The sequence below is a fragment of the Vipera ursinii genome (assembly GCF_947247035.1).
Source record: "Vipera ursinii genome assembly, chromosome: Z".
NCBI lineage: Eukaryota > Metazoa > Chordata > Lepidosauria > Squamata > Viperidae > Vipera > Vipera ursinii.
This window is the reverse complement of record NC_139517.1, coordinates 72,040,667-72,064,859: the sequence shown is the minus strand read 5'-3', so window position 1 is coordinate 72,064,859 and position 24,193 is coordinate 72,040,667. Positions and strand designations below refer to the sequence as shown.

General features: G+C 43.3%; 1 protein-coding gene across 1 annotated transcript in view; it reads left to right on the top strand.

The window, feature by feature from the left end:
* Positions 1 to 24,193, top strand: part of ITGA9 (integrin subunit alpha 9) — a gene marked incomplete at its 3' end in the record, with an annotated part of 228,818 nt that overhangs the window by 192,245 nt on the left and 12,380 nt on the right. Inside the window, 1 exon segment of the mRNA XM_083379007.1 lies at positions 16,917 to 17,036. Within this exon segment, the coding sequence (XP_083235133.1) occupies positions 16,917 to 17,036 (120 nt within the window).

Here is a 24,193-nt window from a genome sequence, read left to right as displayed (position 1 = left end):
TTTGAGGCGTGCTATAAAATCTGCAAAGGGATGTGGTGGCTCAGTGGGTTAGGACACAGCTTGTCGATCAGATGGTCGGCAGTTTGGTGGGTCGAATCCCGAGTGCCACGTAACAGAGTGAGCACCTGTTACTCGTCCCAGCTTCTGCCAACCTAGCAGTTCGAAAGCACATAAAAATGCAAGTAGAAAAATAGGGACCACTACGGTGGGAAGGTAACAGTGTTCCGTGCGCCTTTGGCGTCTAGTCATGCCGGCCACATGATCACGGAAACATCCTCGGACAAGCGCTGGCTCTTCAGCTTTGAAACGGAGATGAGCACCGGCCCCTAGAGTTGGATACAACTAGCATGCATGTATGGGGGAACCTTTACCTTTACCTTATAAAATCTGCAAAGCAGGCATATAGTCAGAAAGTGCAGAATTTCTTTCAAGATCCTATGGACCCTAGACGTACGTGGCAAGGTATTCAGGTAATTACTGATCATAAGGCAGCTTCCCTGACATGTAAGGGTGACACAGACTCTCTAAACAAGCTAAATATGTTTTTTGGATGGTTTGAGGCCACAAACATTCCAGCAAGGAAGGTTGTTCCCCTTCCTGATGAGCAGGTGCTCAGGTTTGATACAATTGCTGTTCAGAAGATCCTGTGGAAAGTCAACAGTCGGAAAACTGCAGGTCCTGATAATATCCCTGGGTGAGTACTTAAGAAATGAGCTGACCAGATGTCTCACAGAGGTCTTCAATCTCTTGTTGCATCAGGCCGTGGTTCCATCAAGTTTTAAGACTGCAGTCATTATACCAGTGCCCCCCAAAAACTAAAACAACATGCCTTAATGATTACTGTCCAGTTGCATTCACTTCCATTATGATAAGGTGTTTTGAGAGATTGGTAAAGGCCTACGTGTTTTCATGCCTTCCCCCTACATTTGACTCATTACAGTTTGCCTATCAGAAGAACCGCTCTGTAGAAAATGCACTTTCCTATGTGCTTCATCTTAGCTTGGCACACCTGGAGGGGAAGAATACTCATGTGCAAATGCTGTTTGTTGATTTTAGTTCAGCATTCAACACAATCACCCCTCAGCAACCGGTGAATAAACTGGGCCTACTTTAATACTCCTTTATGTAATTGGATAGTTGATTTCCTTATTGATAGGCCCCAGTTTGTGCTAGTTGGAAAGAAAGTTTACAATTCCATCGCCTTGAGTACAGGTTCTCGACAGGGTTGTGTCCTGAGTCCGCTACTGTTCAACTTGATGACCCACGACTGCTGTGCCAAATCTGCTACAAATCATATTGTGAAGTATGCAGATGACACGGCAGTGGTGGGTCTTATCCGGGATGACAATGAAGACGTATATAGGGAAGAGGTGAAGGCTCTGGTGGACTGGTGCAATAAAAGTAACCTGGTTCTAAATGTTGATAAAACAAAGGAGATCATTGTAGATTTTAGAAAGAGCCAGCATAGTCATATTCCACTCAATATCAAGGATGCAGCTGTAGAGGTGGTCAACAGTATTAAGTATCTGGGGGTGCTGATAACTAACAATCTGAATTGGTCTCTCCACACATCATCCTTAGTGAAGTGTGCAAACCAGCATCTGCATTTCCTGCATTGGATGAGGAGAGCACATCTCTCCTTCTGTCTTGGTCACTTTTTGCAGAGGCAGGATTGAGAGCATTTTAACAAATTGCATCACTGTCTGGTTTGGTGGCAGCAGTGCCTCAGATAGAAAGTCCATACAGCGAATGATAAGGACAGCCAAGAAGATCATAGAAAGCTCACTCCCTGGTAGTCAGCATGCTGCTTATAAGTGCCTTGTGCTTAGAGCCCAAAGCATTGTTAGAAACCCCACACACCCACTTCAAGGTCTGTTTCTGTTGCTCTCCTCCGAGAAGAGGTTTCGAAGTATTTCTAGCAAGACTACCCAATTCTGTTTATAGCTTTGTTCCCTATGCCATCCATCTAGTAAACTCGCAAGATTCGTTTTTCTCACCATGCACATGTATACAAACCCAAACTAACTCTTGTTTCTCTGTGTCATATAATATATGTGGGTATATGCTTGCTTGCTTATGTATGTATGTATGTATGTAATGTATGTAATGTATGTATGTATGTATGTATGTGTGTGTGTGTGTGTATGTATGTCATATTTATGTAGTGTATATTGGAAGTGGTGGCCCTTTGAGAGCTGTATGCAGCGAAATTTCATTTTACTTTATGCCGATTAGTGTACATTTAAAGTGACAATAAAGTTATTATTCCATGCCATGCCATGCCATGCCATGCCATGCCGTCCCGTCCCGTCCCGTCCCATTCCATTCCATTCCATTCCATTCCATTCCATTCCATTCCATTCCATTCTATTCTATTCTATTCTATTCTATTCTATTCTATTCTATTCTATTCTATTCTATTCTATTCTATTCTATTCTATTCTATTCTATTCTATTCTACTATAAATGCCCAGGGTTGTTCAACTAATTAAATAATCAATACATTTGTCTGGACAGAAATGCTATGTAAGTAAATGCTATTTGCTTTGCATCAGTAAAGAGCAAAGAGATGTTCTCAAATCTTTGCAGTTTGTGGGAAATGTATTAATTATGCCCAATATATTCGATGATGGCAAAAAAAGGAAAAGGTATATTTCAGATTATGGAAGCATAGCCCTACTCTCAAGAAATGTCTCCAACAGTTCCATGACCATAAGCAACTCTCCTGTTTTGAATGTTTCAAATGTAGCATTCTGTGCTATCTCTTATTGTTGGCGTTGAACAATTATATTTTAGTTCTTTAAAAGCAATATAAATGCTGAAAATACCATTTAACAATACAGCTGGAATGTTAAAATTCCGAACATTAGAATTTGAATGAAAGAACAGATCCTCCTCTTCTTCGTTGTCATTGTGATTTCTGCAGCACCTAGAGAACATGGTAACTTGGCTATTTTCCATCCCAATGTAGTCATTAAAGAAGTGGCAGTGAGATCATTTTTCTGGTCACTGGAATTGACAGAGTTGGTGTTTGAGATTGTCAGTAGATCATATTCAAAAAGACAGGTCACTAGACATTATGTTGTTGTATCAGCCTACCAGCCCTGCATGCTAACTTCCCAAGAAAGGAAAGGTTGAGGCAAGCTGCTGTTTACTGCTGGGCAGGTTGCTTATAAACAGTTAATAGGCAACAGCTTAACTTAGATATAACAAAGATACCAAACTAAACCAGAGACCTTAGAAGCATCAATGTGGCTTAAGTCAAGTGCTCAAAATGTGAAAACTACTTTGGGGAGATTCTCTATTATGGTGTTCCAAATATGTTTTTTACAGTTATCTTGACAGGCAAAGACGTACAGGGTCTACTCTTACAACAGAGTCCCTTAAGCCCGTAAATGACATGAATTCCCACAAGAAGATTTTCAGGGATTGGATAACCATGGAAAAGAGTGTACTGTGTTCCTCAATCTTTTTCAGCCACTCAGTTGCATTCTAAAGTGGGTAAAGCAATGCATCCATCCATGTGGGATTATATTAAAATACATTTAAACTTAAGGCTTGGGATTTATAAATTAGTATATGGCATCAAAGGAAGTCTTCCTGCTCTCTAATGAACTTTGCCTCATGCCTTTTCCTCTTTATGGACATTACCTGTCTCATACACTGAAGCAAGTAGAAACAAAAGCCCATCAGGTCATAGAGTGACCTTAACTATAACAACTTTGTTCTCAGTGTTTACTCCAAAATGAAAACTGAAAAGGAATGTATTGTTAGAGCTTAACCCAGACATGTCAAACACAAGGCCCAGGGGCCGGATCCGGCCCGCGAAGTGGTTTCATGTGGCCCGCGAAGCCATCCTGGAAACAGTGAGGGAACGGCCCCCACTGCCTTGGCCCCGGCCCAGAGACCCTGGCCTATCGTGGGGTGTCTCCCATCCTATTGCTAAGGAAGCTTTGGATACAAAGCCAGGTCTCCTCACATGGAGGGGGAATGGGCCTCCCTCTTGATTTTGCCCTCGTACCCATCATGAGCAACCTGGATAAGGAGAGCAAGCACAGCAGCAGCAGCCTTGAGGAGGAGGTAAATGCAGCTGAGCACCCCGTTGGGGAAGTGGGGCTGGGCTTAGTGCCATGGGTACTTGAGGGCTGGGCTAGGCATTTGACCTCCACGCCACCATCCAGCCCCCCTCCCCCACATGGCTTGAGAGGAACAGTGAGGCTCCTCTGGTGGACCATGCCTTGGCACTTCCCTGGTCCCATCTCCTTCTGCCAGAGACCCTCAGATCTGTCCAACTCCTACCCAGGCCCCCATAGGCACCCTTGACACAAATGATGTAGGGCTAGCCATGCCCACCCAGTAGGCCATATGCACTCTAGCCATGCCCACCCAGTAGGCCATGCCCACCCAAACCATACCCACCCGGCCCCCTGAGGGCAACTGCAATGTTGATGCGGCCCTCAATGAAATTGAGTTTGACACCCCTGGCTTAACCTGATAAAATGATGGATAACATCTTGGTCTTGCTTAAGAAAAGTATTATATCACCATTTTATTTTATTTATTTATTTATTTATTTAATATTTATTTATTTAATAATATTTATATACCGCCCTTCTCCCGAAGGACTCAGGGCGGTGAACAGGGCAAGAATAAAAATACAAAGTTACAAAAATTAAAAAAGAATTAAATATCTGCCCACTATATTTACTTATTAAATTCATATCCTGTCTTTCCTCAAAGAACTCAAAGTGATAATGACCACTTTTTGTCTCCCTCTTTTTTTGCAATATGCTGAACATAGAAATAATGCCTGGCCCATTAATGAGTCTGAGTATTGCAGCTAAGAGTTTACTTGAACTAGGATTTCCCGGCCCTAATCAGCCTTCCAGCTAGCACAGCAACATCGGTCTCCATTTTAATTGGTGGGTCTGCTCAAACAGATCTTGAAGCTGTCTGCTTATTGTCTAAAAAAGTGCTATTTTTCATTTTTGTAATCAGGAAGGGTAACATTACATTTATAGATTTAACATCTGCTAAAGTAAGGAATAGGGCGATGCCCCCAAATGATACAGAATAATGCAGTATGAGTCACTGCATTAATCTTTCATTGTAATGAAGAAATATATATTCACTAGTCTGGTGATTGTATTTGCTTTCTGCGGAGTACTAGCTGAAAACAAACATGTTAGATATTTTGTTTTGAAAATCATTTTGTAATTTCACTTCTTTGCAATATAAATGTTAGTTTTACTATTTATGCCATTCCCATATGTCTCTTGACTTCTCTGATTTGGTATGCTTTATGTTTGCTCATACTGAAGAAAGGGAGAAGTCTTGTGGTTTGGCTCAAGAATTTTATTCTTTCTTCCTTCTTCACTCCCGGGGACCCCCCACAGAATGCTATAAAGAATTGTGTATTCTACAGCATAAGGTATAAACTTATAAGTTATGAATTATTCATGCATAACAACTTTGATCCATTTTTCTTCCACTTCTTTTAGTTTGTTTCCTTGTATTTTGAATCTTCATCAAGATAGTTTTAACTCCCTGAATATAAATCTATTAACAAGATATTTTAGCCTCAGATTGTGGATTTTGAGATTGTAGTTTGAAATATAGTAGTGAGATCAAGCATGCTTAATTTAAATCTCATTGATAGTAGTAGATCTCCCTAGTTTGTTTCACTTTTTTCTATGTAATAGCACAGTCTTTCTGTGCAAGATTATTTGGATGGCCCTGATTTTTCATTTTTCAGTTCTTGGGTCTTTCAGTATGTGGTCTTTCACTTCAGCTATGGAGTTAATGCCACAAACTAATTTAAGGAACAGATTACAAGAGAACCTTGATTTCTGCTTAACACGTGTTGAATTGAATTTACCTAATATTTGATTTGCATAAATGATTTGGCCTTATCTCAAGCTAAAACATTCATTACCATCAAATAGTCAACATTTGTAGGTTTGGTGAGTTGCCAGAGGACTATTTATTCCAGCTGTTTTTTCTAAGGCAAAAAAAGTTTCTGCTTCTGCTTCTTCCTCCTCCATCCCTGGTATACTGTACCCATCCCCAGCCCAACCATGGAAAGCACCTCATGGCATTCTGGAAATAACTAAGTGATAATATGAGAGGAGGCAATAGAGAATTCTGCCTGCCAAACCAGAGGCATTTGCTCAGTCCAAGGAAGAATGAAATAAAATGATTTTGCACAGATGGCACAGACATTTGCCAGCCACAGAGTACAAAGAATATAATAATAAGCCATCTCTTAAATTACTAGCCAATTGCTTCTCATCACCCTGACCATAATTAGGCCTTGCAAGATGGTGTAGAAGATATCCCATGCCCATACAAATTATAAACATCTCCTGGGATATTTATTTATATGATTTATGTTTAACTAGATAATCAATTAAATAATTATTTATCTAGTAACAACTAGTAATAAATGCTTTAAATAAAATGCTTGAATATTTAAAGATATTTAGATTTAGTACATATTAAATAAAAATATTTTAACCAGATTTAGGCTTTAATGTTTATCCATTTAATTTAGAAAAAAATTAAGCAATTAACTGAATAGATTTGTATTATGAATGGTAATTAGGTCCTACTGAAATCATTATTAAATAAACTTGCTGAGTTTTCATGGAAATTAGGTGCACTTATTTGGTATTGATCCTACTCAATGAATTAACTTCTATTTCTTGGTAAAGACTGATCAATCAAATAGCAATGGAGATAGTAAAAATCTTCAGTGAATAGTGGCTGGAATTTTGTTTCCATGTATATAGCAAACAGATGAGTCCCTTTTCCAAAATAAGGCTATTTAAATCACTTTAACTATGAATGCACTACAAATCTGTTTGCTAGGTAGTTTTGTGAAAAACTGCACAAAACCTTTGCTTCTCCACCTTCATAGGCAATTAAATAAACCTTTATTAAAGTACAACATGTGTACATTGAGATTAGCTGAGCCTCCCCCCGTGCTCTCTCCCCCCAACACACAGTGACAACAAACCCTCCATCCCACCACACTATGTGAACCAACTACACCACACACCGGCCTCCCAAGTCAATTCTGCATAAGATTATGTCCCATTTGAAAGCCTAACAGCCCATGGATAAAAGCTATTTTTCAGCCTGTTGGTACGGCTGGCTATATTCCTATATCTCCTACCGGATGGTAGGAGAGTAAAGAGATACCGTCCAGGGTGTGAGTCATCCCTGAGAATCTTCCTCACTCTTCCAAGGCAACGAGCCCTGGCGATTTCATCCAGTGGTGTCAGGGAACAGCCCACAATGTCTTGTGCTGTGCTCACTACCCTCTGTAATACTTTCCTATCCGCGGCTGTCAGACCAGCATACCAAACCACAATACCATACGAGAGGACGCTCTCTATAGTAGACCGGTAAAAGAGGGTCATTAGCTGTTGTTCTACCCTGTTCTTCCGCAAGACCCTAAGAAAGTGAAGCCTCTGTTGGGCCTTTCTAGCCACCTGAGTTGTGTTAACTTTCCAGGTCAGATCTTCACAGAGGTAGACTCCCAGAAATTTAAAGGAGGAAACTCTCTCTACACAGTTCTCCCCGATGTAAAGTGGGGCAGGTTCCTACTTTTTTCTCTGGAAGTCTAACACCATCTCTTTCGTCTTGCCGATGTTTAGGTGCAAGTTGTTGTTACTACACCATATGGATAGTTTTTGTACCTCCACCCTATATGCTGTCTCATCCCCACCACAGTTGTATCATCTGTGAACTTGATTATCACAGTGGATGGGTCAGATGATACACAATCATAAGTGTATAAAGAGTACAGGTAGGGGCTAAGCACACAGCCCTGTGGCGTGCCGGTGCAAAGCTTCGGGGGGGTGGACAAAGCAGACCCGACCCTCACTGTTTGTAACCGATCCCTAAGAAAGTCTTGAATCCAATCGCAGATGGCGGGGGAGAATTTCAAGTCAGTCAGCTTCTCGATGAGAATGCTTGGCAAAATGGTGTTGAAAGCCGAGCTGTAGTCAACAAAAAGCATCCTGACGTAACTTCCAGGCTTCTTGAGATGACTTGCTACAGAGTGTAAAGCAGTAGCTATGGCATTGTCTGTCGACCTATTTCCCCTGTAGGCAAATTGATGTTTATCAAAGTCCAGTGGGAGGCATGTCCTAAGATTTTGGAGAACCAATCTTTCGAAGCATTTCATGACTACAGACGTTAATGCAATAGGTCTATAGTCATTCAGGCACTCAACTGCAGTTTTCTTGGGGACCGGGACAATGGTAGCTGCTTTCAAGCACGATGGTACACATGCCGTTTGCAAGGAGATGTTAAAAATCCTTGTCAGGACCCCTGCTAATTGATCAGCACAATTCCTGACCACTATCCCCAGCACCCCATCTGGGCCTGCGGCTTTGCTGGGATTCACAGCCTTCACTACAGCTCTCACTTGGTGTTCACACATGGTGAGTGGCTGAGAGTCAGAAGGCCAGCCAGCAAAGGCTACGGGGTCTGGTCTTTTAACCTCGTAGTGGACCCAGATTGTTGGGGGCAATTAAGCTGACTTTGTAATAATGCCGCTTGGGGTGTGTGTGAAAAAGCCCTAATAAGCAGGCATATACATAGAATGAAGGCTACTGCTAAGTTTGTAAGCTGCCCTGAGTCTTCGGAGAAGGGCGGGATATAAATGGAATTAAAATAAATAAATAAATAAATAATAAATAAATAAATATTCAGCTCCTCAGCCAACGAGGCATCAGTGTTTGCCATGCTCCTCGTGCTGCCCTTATAGTTGGTTAAGTGCTGCAGTCCCTGCCATACTTGCTTCAGATCGTTGTTCGCTAAATGGTTCTCCATCTTTTGTTTGTATTGTTGTTTTGCCATCCTAATGCCTCTTCTGAGATTTGCCCTTCCCTCTCTGTATCTGTCCCTGTCCCCCGCCTTAAAGGCAGAATCCCGGGCTCTCAGGAGTGTTCGTATCTCTGCAGTCATCCAGGGTTTACAGTTCCCGTAAACTCTAATGCACTTATTTATTTATTTATTTATTTATTTTATTACATTTATATACCGCCCTTTCCCGAAGGACTCAGGGCAGTTTACAGGGTGATTGAAAACAAAAATACAATAGTTAAAAACAATTTAAAAAATTATATCCGTTCCTGAACAAATAAAACCCCAGTTAAAATTAAAATTAAAATTAAAATTCTCAGCCTGGGCCAGAGAGCTTGAAGAGCCAGGTCTTCAGGTCCCAGCGGAATGAACGGAGGTCGGGGGCAGTCCTAAGCTCCACTGGCAGCTGGTTCCAAAGGGTAGGCGCACCCACTGAAAAGGCCCTATCCCTGGGTGTCGTCCGCCGGCAATCTCTTACCGGTGGCACCCTGAGAAGACCCTCCCTGTGGGAGCACACTGGACGAAGGGAGCTTGATGCCGACAGCAGGTGTTCCCTCAGATATCCCAGACCCAAGCCATTTAGGGCTTTATAGGTCATCACCAGCACCTTGAATCTCACCCGGAGGGCAACCGGGAGCCAATGCAGCTCGCGGAGTAGGTGTTACATGGGAGTATCGGGAAACCCCCATCACAACTCGCGCGGCCGCATTCTGCACCAGCTGAAGCCTCCGAGTGGTCCTCAAGGGCAGCCCCATGTAGAGAGTGTTGCAGTAGTCTAAACGGGAGGTCACGAGCGTGTCAGTGACTGTGCGTAGGGCATCTCGGTCCAGATAGGGTCGCAACTGGCGCACCAGGCGAACCTGGGCAAAAGCCCCCCTGGTCACGGCTCTTATATGGTCTTCAAAATTGAGTCATGAATCCAGGAGGACGCCCAAGTTGCGAGCCCTATCAACGGGGGTAACACCTCACCCCCCATCGTTAGAGGTGGAATAGTCTGGTTAACCCGAGATGCCGATATGCACAGCCACTCAGTCTTGGCAGGATTGAGATGAAGCCTGTTTCTCCCCATCCAGACCTGGACCACCTCCAGGCAACGGGACATCACGGCGAGGGCATCGCTGGGTTGGTTCGGGGTGGAAAGAAAGAAAGATTGTTACACTATCAATGCATGTTCTAATTACCAAATTGTGCTATGAATTTATTTCTTAATTAATTCCTGGCTGATGAGGGAAAAGCCCTATATGCTGCTTGGAATTGAACATTTATTATGAGGTAAAGTGTAAACACCAAATCTGTAATAAAGGTGGGCACAGCAGCACCTGCATTTTCTGCGTTGCATGAGAAAAGCATATCTTCCTTCCCCTGTTCTGACCACTTTTACAGGGGGACAATCGAGAGCCTCCTGTCATACAGCATCACAGTCTGGTTTGGAAGCATCACTGCTTCAGACAGGAAGGCGGTACAGAGAGTGGTGAGGATGGCCGAAAAGATCATTGGCAGTTCCCTCCCTCCCATCCAGGACATAGCACAGAAGCGTTGCTTGAGCAGGGTCCATAAGATTGTCTGGGACACTACACATCCTCTTCATGACCTGTTTTCCTTGTTACCTTCTGGGAGGAGGCTTGGTGGTATCTGTAGCAAAACATCCAGATTCAGCCATAGTTTCATTTCATACAGCATTAACCTTGTGAACTCTTAAGCTTCCTCCTTCCGTTATATATTCAAGTTGGACAGTATTTAATATTTATTTGTTATGAAATGTAGGAGTGTGGGTCTATACATACCTTGTATATAGTATGGTTAGGTGTGTGTCATGTATGTGTTTCACTTTGACAGCGGACAACTAAATTTCATTTTCGATGTGTGCCATTGTGCCCACATTAAAAAAGATGACAATAAAGGTTATCTTATCTTATCAGTGTGGTAATTTTTTTTAAAATATATAATGCTGGAATTCTAATTGCATTATTTAAGGTATCCAATCTTGTGCTGTTTGCTTGGCATTCCACAGCAAATCTGGTTCTGTTCTTAGCAGCTTGGTCATAGGTTCAGAATATATATTGTAAATGAGTTTATAATTGATTCCACATTTCTATAATGCTTTTTACTTATGTTCATATAGTCACTTTTCTTCTATATCACCCTTGGAAATCTGTCAAATCTATGGTAGCACTAAGCTCACTTCGTATGGATTGCCATAATGTGATGATACTTTTCAAAATATCAAACACTAAAGCATTAAAAGATTGAATGTTACATGAGTGAAGATACAGGCAGCACAAAAGCATGGCATCTGGCAGGCACATTTCTTTTTCCACAACACTGTTGCCAGTACCTTGAAAGATGAATTACTTCCTGTTTTCACAATGTTCACTGGACATCTTGCTAAGGGCAGTATGGTAGATCAAAATCTTTTTCCAGTTTGGTTTTTCTCCATAGATCTGAAAGGTCACATATGTGCAGTGCATGTGTCTCTCTGTCTGTGACTTACGGAGTCTCCTCTCTTCCCTATAACCCAGCTAATTAGCTATTAATTGCACAGCAGGAAAAATACCACTGTTCTGGCATTGCTAATACATCATTAGATTTGAAGGGAAGATATTTAACCTATTCAAGTAATCCAAGTAGCTGTGGGATGCTCTTTATTGGAATCTCCAGGATCTATTAGAGTATGCATGATATGATTATTATCAACTAGGAAATTACATTTAGTGTGCCCTAGACAGTGGTCTTTTTCTGTTGTGGTCCCCATGCTATAAAATCCTCTCTCTCCTGAGATAAGCTTGGTCTTATATCATCTGAGCTTCCAAAAATCTCTTAAGTCTTGGTTACACCAGCAAGCCTGGGACCCTCAGGGGACAAAAAAACTTTTGAAGTGGCTGTTATCATTAACAACTCTTCATCTGCTGTTTATTTTTTCTTGCTGTTTTTAGAGTCTTTTTGTGGTTTAATTTTTTTATAATTAATCATGGTAATAGTTTTAGGTATTTATTGTTTGTATAGCTTTATTTTATGGCACTGAGAGTTGCTTGTTTGCTGAGATGGGTAGCTATATAATTAAATAAATAAATAGATAAAACTTTGTTTCTAATTTATAAAAAAAATCCATTATTGTGGCTTAGACCGTTTTTCCTGACATCATCATCATCATCATCATCATCATCATGTTGGAAGGGACCTTGGAGGTTATCTAGTCCAACCCCCTGCTCAGGCAGGAAACCCTATACCATTTCAGACAAATGTCCAGTCTCTTCTTAAAAACTTCCAGTGTTGGAGCATTCACCACTTCTGGAGGCAGGTTGTTCTACTGATTAATTGTTCTAACTGTCAGGAAGTTTCTCCTTAGTTCTAGGTTGCTTCTCTCCTTGACTAGTTTCCATCCATTGCTTCTTGTCCTGCTTTCAGGTGCTCTGGAGAATAGCTTGACTCCCTCTTCTTTGTGGCAACCCCATAGATATTGGAAGACTGCTATCATGTCACCCCTCACCCTTCTCTTCATTAAACTAGACATACCCAATTCCAGCAACCGTTCCTTATATGTTTTAGCCTTCAGTCCCCTGATCATCTTTGTTGCTCTTCTCTGTACTCTTTCTATCTAGAGTCTCAACATCTTTTTTATATCGTGACCAAAACTGAATGCACTATTCCAAGTGTGGCCTTGTAAAGTGGTATTAAATACTTCACGTGATCTTGATTCTGTCCATCTGTTAAGGCACCCTAGCACTGTGTTGGCTTTTTTGGCAGCTGCAGCACACTGCTGGCTCATATTTAAGCGATTGTCCACTAGACTCCAAGATCCCTCTCACAGTTGTTACTATTGAACAAGGTACCAACTATACTATGCCTGTGCATTTGATTTTTCTTGCCTAAATGTAAAACCTTACTTTTTCACCATTGAATTTGAGCTTGGGTGACAGGTTGACCTCCTTTCCTCTCTTGTTTTCAAAGCAAGATGAATTTGATATCTACAAATATTGTAGACATAGTCTGCAGACTGAGCAGGATAGAACCTGATTAAGCTAGGAAGTACCGTATATACTTGAGTATAAGCCGAATTTTTCAGCCCACTTTTTGGGCTGAAAAATTCCACTTCGGCTTATACTCCAGTCAACAAAAAAAACTTACCGAGGACTTGTGCGCGGCCGAGGCTTTGGTGCTTCCGGGATCGCCCGCACCTCTCCCAAGCCACCGCCGTCCGATACCTGCCGAAGTTTGGGGAGGTTTGGGGAGGTGCGCGCGCACCTCCCCAAACTCCGCGCCTTGCCTGCCTGCTTCTTTCCGCAGCGGAAAGAAGCAGGCAGGCAGGGCGCGGAGGAACGGAGACTTGCCGACGTTTGGGGAGGTTTGGGCGTCTCCCCAAACCTCGGCAGGTCTCCGTTCCTCCGCGCAGACCTGCCGACGTTTGGGGAGGTTTGGGCGCCTCCCCAAACCTCCCCAAACCTCGGCAGGTCTCCGTTCCTCCTGCCGACCTTTGGGGAGGTTTGGGCGCCTCCCCAAACCTCCCCAAACCTCGGCAGGTCTCCGTTCCTCCTGCCGACCTTTGGGGAGGTTTGGGCGCCTCCCCAAACCTCGGCAGGTCTCCGTTCCTCCGCGCAGACCTGCCGACGTTTGGGAAGGTTTGGGCGCCTCCCCAAACCTCCCCAGGTCTCCGTTCCTGTTTGGGGAGGTTTGGGCGCCTCCCCAAACGTCCCCAAACCTCGGCAGGTCTCCGTTCCTGTTTGGGGAGGTTTGGGCGCCTCCCCAAACGTCCCCAAACCTCGGCAGGTCTCCGTTCCTGTTTGGGGAGGTTTGGGCGCCTCCCCAAACGTCCCCAAACCTCGGCAGGTCTCCGTTCCTCCGCGCAGACCTGCCGACCTTTGGGGAGGTTTGGGCGCCTCCCCAAACGTCCCCAAACCTCGGCAGGTCTCCGTTCCTGTTTGGGGAGGTTTGGACGCCTCCCCAAACCTCCCCAAACCTCGGCAGGTCTCCGTTCCTGTTTGGGGAGGTTTGGGCGCCTCCCCAAACCTCGGCAGGTCTCCGTTCCTCCGCGCAGACCTGCCGACCTTTGGGGAGGTTTGGGCGCCTCCCCAAACGTCCCCAAACCTCGGCAGGTCTCCGTTCCTGTTTGGGGAGGTTTGGGCGCCTCCCCAAACGTCCCCAAACCTCGGCAGGTCTCCGTTCCTCCGCGCAGACCTGCCGACCTTTGGGGAGGTTTGGGCGCCTCCCCAAACGTCCCCAAACCTCGGCAGGTCTCCGTTCCTGTTTGGGGAGGTTTGGGCGCCTCCCCAAACCTCCCCAAACCTCGGCAGGTCTCCGTTCCTCCGTGCAGACCTGCCGACCTTTGGGGAGGTTTGGGCGCCTCCCCAAACGTCCCCAAACCTCGGCAGGTCTCCGTTCCTCCGCGCAGACCTGCCGACCTTTGGGGAGGTTTGGGCGCCTCCCCAAACCTCCCCAAACCTCGGCAGGTCTCCGTTCCTGTTTGGGGAGGTTTGGGCGCCTCCCCAAACCTCCCCAAACCTCGGCAGGTCTCCGTTCCTCCGCGCAGACCTGCCGACCTTTGGGGAGGTTTGGGCGCCTCCCCAAACCTCCCCAAACCTCGGCAGGTCTCCGTTCTTCCTGCCGACCTTTGGGGAGGTTTGGGCGCCTCCCCAAACCTCCCCAAACCTCGGCAGGTCTGCGCGGAGGAACGGAGACCTGCCGAGGTTTGGGGAGGTTTGGGGAGGCGCCCAAACCTCCCCAAACAGGAACGGAGACCTGCCGAGGTTTGGGGACGTTTGGGGAGGCGCCCAAACCTCCCCAAAGGTCGGCAGGTCTGCGCGGAGGAACGGAGACCTGCCGAGGTTTGGGGAGGTTTGGGGAGGCGCCCAAACCTCCCCAAACAGGAACGGAGACCTGCCGAGGTTTGGGGACGTTTGGGGAGGCGCCCAAACCTCCCCAAACAGGAACGGAGACCTGCCGAGGTTTGGGGACGTTTGGGGAGGCGCCCAAACCTCCCCAAAGGTCGGCAGGTCTGCACGGAGGAACGGAGACCTGCCGAGGTTTGGGGAGGTTTGGGGAGGCGCCCAAACCTCCCCAAACAGGAACGGAGACCTGCCGAGGTTTGGGGACGTTTGGGGAGGCGCCCAAACCTCCCCAAAGGTCGGCAGGTCTGCGCGGAGGAACGGAGACCTGCCGAGGTTTGGGGACGTTTGGGGAGGCGCCCAAACCTCCCCAAACAGGAACGGAGACCTGCCGAGGTTTGGGGACGTTTGGGGAGGCGCCCAAACCTCCCCAAACAGGAACGGAGACCTGCCGAGGTTTGGGGACGTTTGGGGAGGCGCCCAAACCTCCCCAAAGGTCGGCAGGTCTGCGCGGAGGAACGGAGACCTGCCGAGGCTTGGGGAGGTTTGGGGAGGCGCCCAAACCTCCCCAAACAGGAACGGAGACCTGCCGAGGTTTGGGGACGTTTGGGGAGGCGCCCAAACCTCCCCAAACAGGAACGGAGACCTGCCGAGGTTTGGGGACGTTTGGGGAGGCGCCCAAACCTCCCCAAAGGTCGGCAGGTCTGCGCGGAGGAACGGAGACCTGCCGAGGTTTGGGGACGTTTGGGGAGGCGCCCAAACCTCCCCAAACAGGAACGGAGACCTGCCGAGGTTTGGGGACGTTTGGGGAGGCGCCCAAACCTCCCCAAAGGTCGGCAGGTCTGCGCGGAGGAACGGAGACCTGCCGAGGTTTGGGGACGTTTGGGGAGGCGCCCAAACCTCCCCAAACAGGAACGGAGACCTGCCGAGGTTTGGGGACGTTTGGGGAGGCGCCCAAACCTCCCCAAAGGTCGGCAGGTCTGCGCGGAGGAACGGAGACCTGCCGAGGTTTGGGGAGGTTTGGGGAGGCGCCCAAACCTCCCCAAACAGGAACGGAGACCTGCCGAGGTTTGGGGACGTTTGGGGAGGCGCCCAAACCTCCCCAAAGGTCGGCAGGTCTGCACGGAGGAACGGAGACCTGCCGAGGTTTGGGGAGGTTTGGGGAGGCGCCCAAACCTCCCCAAACAGGAACGGAGACCTGCCGAGGTTTGGGGACGTTTGGGGAGGCGCCCAAACCTCCCCAAAGGTCGGCAGGTCTGCGCGGAGGAACGGAGACCTGCCGAGGCTTGGGGAGGTTTGGGGAGGCGCCCAAACCTCCCCAAACAGGAACGGAGACCTGCCGAGGTTTGGGGAGGTTTGGGGAGGCGCCCAAACCTCCCCAAAGGTCGGCAGGTCTGCGCGGAGGAACGGAGACCTGCCGAGGTTTGGGGACGTTTGGGGAGGCGCCCAAACCTCCCCAAACAGGAACGGAGACCTGCCGAGGTTTGGGGACGTTTGGGGAGGCGCCCAAACCTCCCCAAAGGTCGGCAGGTCTGCGCGGAGGAACGGAGACCTGCCGAGGTTTGGGGAGGTTTGGGGAGGCGCCCAAACCTCCCCAAAGGTCGGCAGGAGGAACGGAGACCTGCCGAGGTTTGGGGAGGTTTGGGGAGGCGCCCAAACCTCCCCAAAGGTCGGCAGGAGGAACGGAGACCTGCCGACGAGCCACGGCTACACAGGGTATTCCTGTGTATTCAGGCTTGCAAAATGGCGGATCGAGCCTCTGCTGGCGGCAGAGGCTTGCAGAACGGCGGATCGGCTTATACTCGAGTCAATAACTTTTTCCAGTTTTTGGGGGTGAAATTGGGGGTCTCGGTTTATACTCGAGTCGGCTTATACTCAAGTATATACGGTAGTTCCAAACTTTGCTAAATTTAAAATAGACCCATTGAAATTAATCTATCTTATTGTTGCATTCTGATGATGACAGATACTGAATGGAGCTTCACTTCTGGGTGGAAAACAACAGAATAGAATCATCAAGCATGAAGCATGCTATCTTAGTTGTACTTTTGATTTCATACTTTAAATATACTTTTGAAAGTAGCCAGATGTTGTAATTGTAGTTTGACATTATTATCTTGCTTTTAGAATTATTGCCAGAGGATCTAATGAAGCATATATGTCATGGGGAGTACTGAAGACTAACTGTATGGTTTTCCCCACCCTCTATTTACTTTGTAGGTGGTCTTTGAGGCCTTGCACAATATGGAGCCTCGTGGTTATGTGGTCGGATGGATCATCGCTATCAGTTTACTGGTGGGAATTCTCATCTTCCTGTTATTGGCTGTAGTGCTATGGAAGGTAAGCTGTCTGTCAGACACAACATAGACAAAAGGATTAGCCATGGCCTTGGCTTAAAGTGCTTTTTGGTCTTTTAGGCTCTTTAGCATCCATTAATTGCAAAGAATAAACTGTCTTATACCCCAGGATCATTAAACTTCAGAACAAAAGGTTGTGTTTTCATTTTCTTTGCTGGGAAATTGAAGGATTGTTAAAATTATGTCAGAACCTTGAAAGAGGAACATGTTATGGCAGATTCCACATAAACTGATTTTTTATGGCTGGCATTGTAGAAAGTGTCTGTTCATGTAACATCTAAGCTCGTGACAGAGCCATTGCTTTACTATTGCATCAGTGAACTTGTATGGTTGTGAAAAATGATTGAGAACTGACTAGAGGGAAGAGGGTGTTCCTAACAGTCTGAACAGAAGCTAGTTAAAATGAAGTTGTTTCTCTTCAATGAAGTGAACCAGAAAGTGCTGCTTAAGCCATCACAGATCAGAAAACACCAAGCACAGCATGATTTTTTGGTGGTCTGGGGCCAAGTCAAGGACACTGTTGTGTACTTCTGCCCTCGAGAAATAGTCATTGGCCCATATATATTTTGAGACAAGATGACTGTGCAGTTCATAAATAAATAAAATCAACACCATTTATATGCCTCCTCATATCTGAAACCATCCTTACTTCCACCGTATCCATTCCCAAATCATGAATCATGTTTTATTCTTTAAAGTTACCTTTTCCCCCCAGAATTTTAACTTCAATCACTACTACTGTCAACGCTGCTAACATTGGATGTTCTTGCTTTGACAACATATGGAGATGCAGCCTTTTTCTGTCCTATGCTTTATTCTTAGAATTACATGATACTGGGGGAGGAGGAGGAATGAGCTGGGAGTTAGTTAGACATAACAATATTGTAAAAGTGTATGAACTCAGGGGCTTTTGAAATAAGAGATGATAAGAGATGGCGGGCTAGAGAACAGGAAGGAAAACCTGCAATTCAAACTAATTGGAGAATGTGATATATGACTGCTAATTAGAGGAGGGAATTGTATTTGATACTATGTGCTGAGGGGAGGAGAATTCAGATTTTGGCTTCGACCATGTATGTGCTGAAGCTATGCTACTTGAATAAAGATTCTTTAAGGTAAACAATGCTTTGAAGTTCTCTGAAGAGTTTCATTTGTCGGAACCATGACAACTACTTTCTGTGTTCTTGTCTTCCTTACCACCCTTTCTCTCTTCCTTCTATGTTGTTCTGCAGTTCAGTTCAATTCAATCTTTCTGTATAACCAATCCCCTTCAACATGCTCTTTTTGTATTGGACGTTCAGTTTTGTATTAATTTATCTTTGATTCTGTTTCCTTGAGTTTTAACCCATCCACACTGCATTCAACCTACTTTTATCTTTCTTGCCATAACCCAGCCATTACTTTCATTTAAAAATATGCTCCAAAGCATTTCCTCATACAGAAAAGTCTGCTTCTTTCAACTAACAGTACTGTAGATCTAACCAGCTGAAGAACAATCTCCAAATTTCTCAGTTAAAGTCAGGTAGGTACTGTTATCAGCAGGGTGGGGCAGGATAAATGACATAACATGCTTATGATGTAATAATTCCACTTTTGTACAAGCTTCATGATAATCACATATGCTTAACTCAGGAGCAGGGCTTGCATTGCTATAACATCTCTTGTTTCATATTTCTGACAAAGTCATCAAGTTCTGCAGATCCTTCTGAATGGCACTGCATAATAATATAATTCAGTAAGCTCTGGTAACAGAAGGTAGGCATACACAATTTTTTATATTTTGCTTATTTATGGAGGTAAGTTGCTGTCTTTGATGAGGGTAAAGTAGTCCCTTACCTAAATAGACAGACAGAGAAAAACAATACTGCTGTTGACAACACAGCTGGAATGTTTAAATAGACTGGTAGTATTTCCAGATGAGGTTAAGATTCTTTTGCTGATCAGAATCTCAACCAAGTTTTTTGCTTGGTGCAAACTCCTAATAATGATGCCACTTCAGGAAACTAGGAATTAGAAGGTGGCTGCACATACCACCTAAATTTTATGGTTCTGGTCTATTTCATAGCAGTGATATTTTTTTGTCCTTAAGTCTAAAAAATATGCCTTGTTATTCCATTGAATAGATAAATTTGTACAAATAAATCACAAGAGGCTGTAATTTAATTATCGTACGGTTTAGAGTCCAGTAGCATTTCAGTTTTCTTCTTAATAATACAGCTTGAATACATGAAAGTCTTTTTGCCCAAATTAAACAAATCATGCATTTCACATGCATTGCTTAGAAAAGCGTCAGCCCTAAATACACAGGATTTGCTTAGGAAAATGATCAAAGCACTCTTCCTATAAATACCCCACATTTTTATGTTTAGAAAATTCTTTAAACTTTGTGGAAGATCAGCCAATTTAAAAATGAACATGAGAGTAAGGATTCACTATAAATGTTTTCTAACTTATCATATTTCCCCCTCTCCCTAGCCTCATGTTATTTTACATTCTTGGGAAATGGGAATTGATCTGCATTTATTCTGCCAGTGATTTTTGTATAGCCTGTTTTTAAGGATTAAAAAAAACTATTTCTTTATCTGGCTTGCAACTTTAGAGAAGAAAGTTAGGTATTGTTTCCTATATCAGGAAACCGTCATGGTAGGCGGATATAACCTGGAACTTCTTATTCCAAATGATTGTCCTCTTTGTTTTGATTTTCCAGTGCTCCCTAATAGCCATAATTTCCAAGAATCTTCAGTAGCAATTATTCAGCATTTCAAGACAGAAAACACAACAGCTCTGTAGTCTTATGTCTTAAACTAAGTATAATATAGTTGGAAAACAACAACACAATTCTTTATGCCCAGGAAATCAATATCCAGCCTCTACCAACATGTGTGACATGGGCCAGTCATTCTCTGCTTGAATATAGTCATCAGGTCCTCCCCTGTCTAAGGAAAGTTTATTTGGTCACTGGGACTCCTTCCAACTTATTAAATGTAGGGTTATAGCCTTACAAACAAATGGGGCTGTTTTATCTTATATCTGGAAAAGTGATGCTTATTTTAAACTTTAAGTTTATATTCCTATGCTACAGAGTTTTCAAAAACAATATTCAAGCAATCAACTTAATCCTTATAGAGATAATACGAGAATGTTCTTCGAGTTAAGTGATCAGAACAAAGTACAGTAGTGCTCTTACTGTGGTCTGTAATTTAAGGCTGTTATAGCAGCCTTATATATATTTTAGACCAGCAGCCCCCAACCTTTAGGGCACCAGGAACTGGTTCTATAGAAAGGTTTTTCCATGGATGGTTTCGTCTGCTGCCTGCATCCCTCCAGTGGGGTTTTGCTTGTTTGCGCGGACTGGTTTCTGCATGCCATGGCCTGGTGCCAGTCCATGGACCAGGGGTTGGGAACCCCTGCTTGAGATTTGTAAAACAGTTCTTAAAGTGTAGGCTGCATAGTACGGCTGAAGGTGAATAATTTGGTTCTTAACAAATACATTTCTTGGCTTCATCTATCCCCAAATTAAGCAAAGTGAGTAATCTGCAGATTTAAGCTGAGAAGTTTCAAATAGTCCATTTGATGTAGAAGTGTTTGTTTCAAAAATAATTGATATGTAGCAATCTCATAACCTATTTTGGATCTTGGATTGTTTCATATTGGATAAAATATAATATATCAAAATCACTTGTACATATTTTAGTTTGGCACAATTTCCTAAACTTGGTGGTTGCTTGCTTCCAGAATCCTTTTGTATTGTATATAATAGGGCAGTAGATTTTAACTAGTGACATTCATACTGTGTATAGTGAATGCAATTTCTCAAAGGGACAGTTAAATTCCATTACTCTGTCCCAAGGTTAAGTGAAAAATAAGTTTAGTTTGCCTATTTGCGGTTTACTGTTATTTTCATATTGCAAACATACTGTTGCAGTTCTGTCATAAATGGTTTTGGGTTTATGATTTTTAATTATTGCAGTTTAATGATACATAGAAGGGACGCGGTGGCTCAGTGGGTTAGGACGCTGAGCTTGTCGATCGGAAGGTCGGCAGTTTGGCGGGTCAAATCCCGAGTGCCGCGTAACAGAGTGAGCGCCTGTTACTCGTCCCAGCTTCTGCCAACCTAGCAGTTCGAAAGCACGTAAAAATGCAAGTAGAAAAATAGGGACCACTACGGTGGGAAGGTAACAGCGTTCCGTGCGCCTTTGGCGTCTAGTCATGCCGGCCACATGACCACGGAGATGTCCTCGGACAAGCGCTGGCTCTTCGGCTTTGAAACGGAGATGAGCACCGGCCCCTAGAGTCGGAAACGACTAGCACGCATGTGCGGGGGAACCTTTACCTTTAATGATACATAATAAGTAGTTGTAAAATCTATCTAATCTATAATGTTGTTCTCTCACACATAAAATTTTAGATTTGGAAAGCTGCTTATATTTGGTTGCAGTCTTTAAGCTGAACTTCACCTTGTATTGCTCATAGAGATGGGAATACAGACATTTAGAGGGAGAAAGGGGAAAATGATGCCATATACATCATAATGCAAATAACCCCACTTGCGTATTTGTATCGAAAAATGTCAATGCAAGTATTTAGTTGCATCCTTTGTGCAATGACATCATAACAGTATGTCACAGATGTTTCAGAATGAAAGATATATTTTTACTTTGCATTTTAATCTGAAAATACCCAGCATTTACTTTATCATACCTGAACCAAAAAACAGTAAAATACTGACACACGTCTTCTTAACTTCTACTGTGCAGTTTCCAGCTTGAAAAGCTCATGCAGAATTCTAAATATAAGAGAAAGTGAATTATAGCTGTCCTATGAGGAGAATTACAATTGAGTTTCTGTGAACCTATGCAAAAATGGAACAGTGCAACATAAGATAAAAATAAAGAAAATCAGATCCTTCCAGCTTATGCTCTGACTATCCAATACTCCTGATTTGGATTTCCTGTCCAACTTTCTTTTCTGAAAGTCAAAATATTAAGCAATCTTTCTAAAATAGTTCATGTAGTATAATGTAGCCTTTTCCAGCTGGAATTCACCAGTCAGCAGAGTAATTGGCTGAAGATGGTGGTTGTTTTTATCCAATTGATCTGGTGATTACATAGGATGAGATCATCTATCTATCTATCTATCTATCTATCTATCTATCTATCTATCTCATATTACTAATATAATTTAACCTTAATTTATTTTAAGAAAATCTATTGCTTTGAACTTAAATTATAACCATAAAATATAACTGAATACAAAAAATCTACATTATCAATTAAAAATAATCTAATATGCATGTCACCAACTCAATTATTATATTATAATAATTATATCAATAATAAATACTGACACAATTGAAGTATTAATAATTATTAGTGTTCTTATGGATCTGCAACTGAACCATTCAGTTTGTCTTGGCTGTTTGCAGTGACAATTTCATTAAATATATAGTCTTCAAAAAGGAAAGTAGGAGTCTAATGGCTAATATTTGTTCTCTTTTGTAAATTCAAAGTCCTCAGAAAACACTTAAGTTCTCCGAACACTTCTATGAACTTACTATTTTTACACTGAAATATTATTGAATTGATTGTTGTGAGATTTTTGCTTTTATTTCTTTCTTTAATTAAACAGAATCAAAAAAGAAAAAAAAACAGTGATAACAACATCAAACATAAGGGCTTGTACACACATATATATACTGTATGTGTATAAAAGTTTATATACTATGTTTTATTATAATCATCGATACACAGTCTATGTCTGTAAGAACTCATTAAAGTTGGAAGTAATATCAAGTGTTAAATACACAAGAATAATTGAGTCCTTAAATTGGTTTTTCCAAAGTTGAAGGATTAATCTATTAGCAATACAAAGAGTGTAGAGAATCCATTTCTGTTGGCCAGCCTTCATTTTACATAAAATAGGTATGAGGTTCAAAAAAAAACTGAATAGCCAACGATTTTAAACTCTATCATTTTTTTTAATCTCCAGACTATAATGGTTTTTAATGATTACAAAACATGTTTCATGTAGTAAAATTGTACCCAAAGACTTTGTTTTAAATTAACTGTATGTCAATTGTCATATGTGTTGAAGAATGAGGAGGAACACAAGCTTTGGGGTTTGGTTCATTACCATCATTATGTTGCTGATACCCAGTTATTCAATTCAAGACTGTAAATGTGAGCCTACAAAGTTTCTGATCCAGGGCTTGGAGGCTGTATGGATTTGGATGGAGAGGAACCATTGCTGACTCAACCCTACCAAAATTAGCTAGCTGTGGGTGTTTGGACCACCCAAATTTAGGTCTATTCCATTTTTGACTTTGTATAGGGTGGGACTTTGCAATTCAAGAAACTCAATTTGACAGTTTCTCTGGATTCACAGTTCCTACTAGATGAGCAAGTGACAGCTGTGATCAGAAAACTGTTTGCCCAGCTTCATCTGGTGTGCCAGTTAAGCCTTTTCACAGATTGGGGAGTCAATTCAGCCATTTATTCTATGGTGATCTTGCCTATTGCAACATGTGGTACACGGGGCCACCCTTGAAGATTTCCTAGAAGGTTCAAATAGTTCAGAAAACAGCAACATACTTAGTGATGAACATACTTTAGTAGGTTTATTTACCATTTCTGTTTTGCAAGCTACACTGGTCCCCAAATTGCTTCTGGGTGGGGTTCAAAATACTGGCTATTATCTATAAAGCCTTACATAACCTAGGGCCTGGTAACTTGATGGGCCAACTATCTCCTATAGTATCTGCCTTATCAATTGGATTTGGCAGGGATGGCTCAATACCAACTGTTGGGATCCTGGAAGCACACACCTCCTCTATAACAGCAACAAATCTCTGAAATGAGGTTCCCCTTTGAGATCTGACTGAGCCCTACCTGCTGGTGTTTTAGAGAGCCATGAAGACCTAGTTTCTCACTCAGGTCTTTGGCAAAGAAGATAGAAGTTTTTTTAACCCAGATTGCTTTTGTTTGTTCCCACTGGTATTGTCATAATGCTTTTTCGTGAGGCAACTGGACTTTCTTGTTTTACTTTGAAGACATTTTGCTTCTCATCCAAGAAGCTTTTTCAGCTCTGACTGGATGGTGGATAATGGAAGGATTTATACTCCTTGCAGACATCTGTTCATTT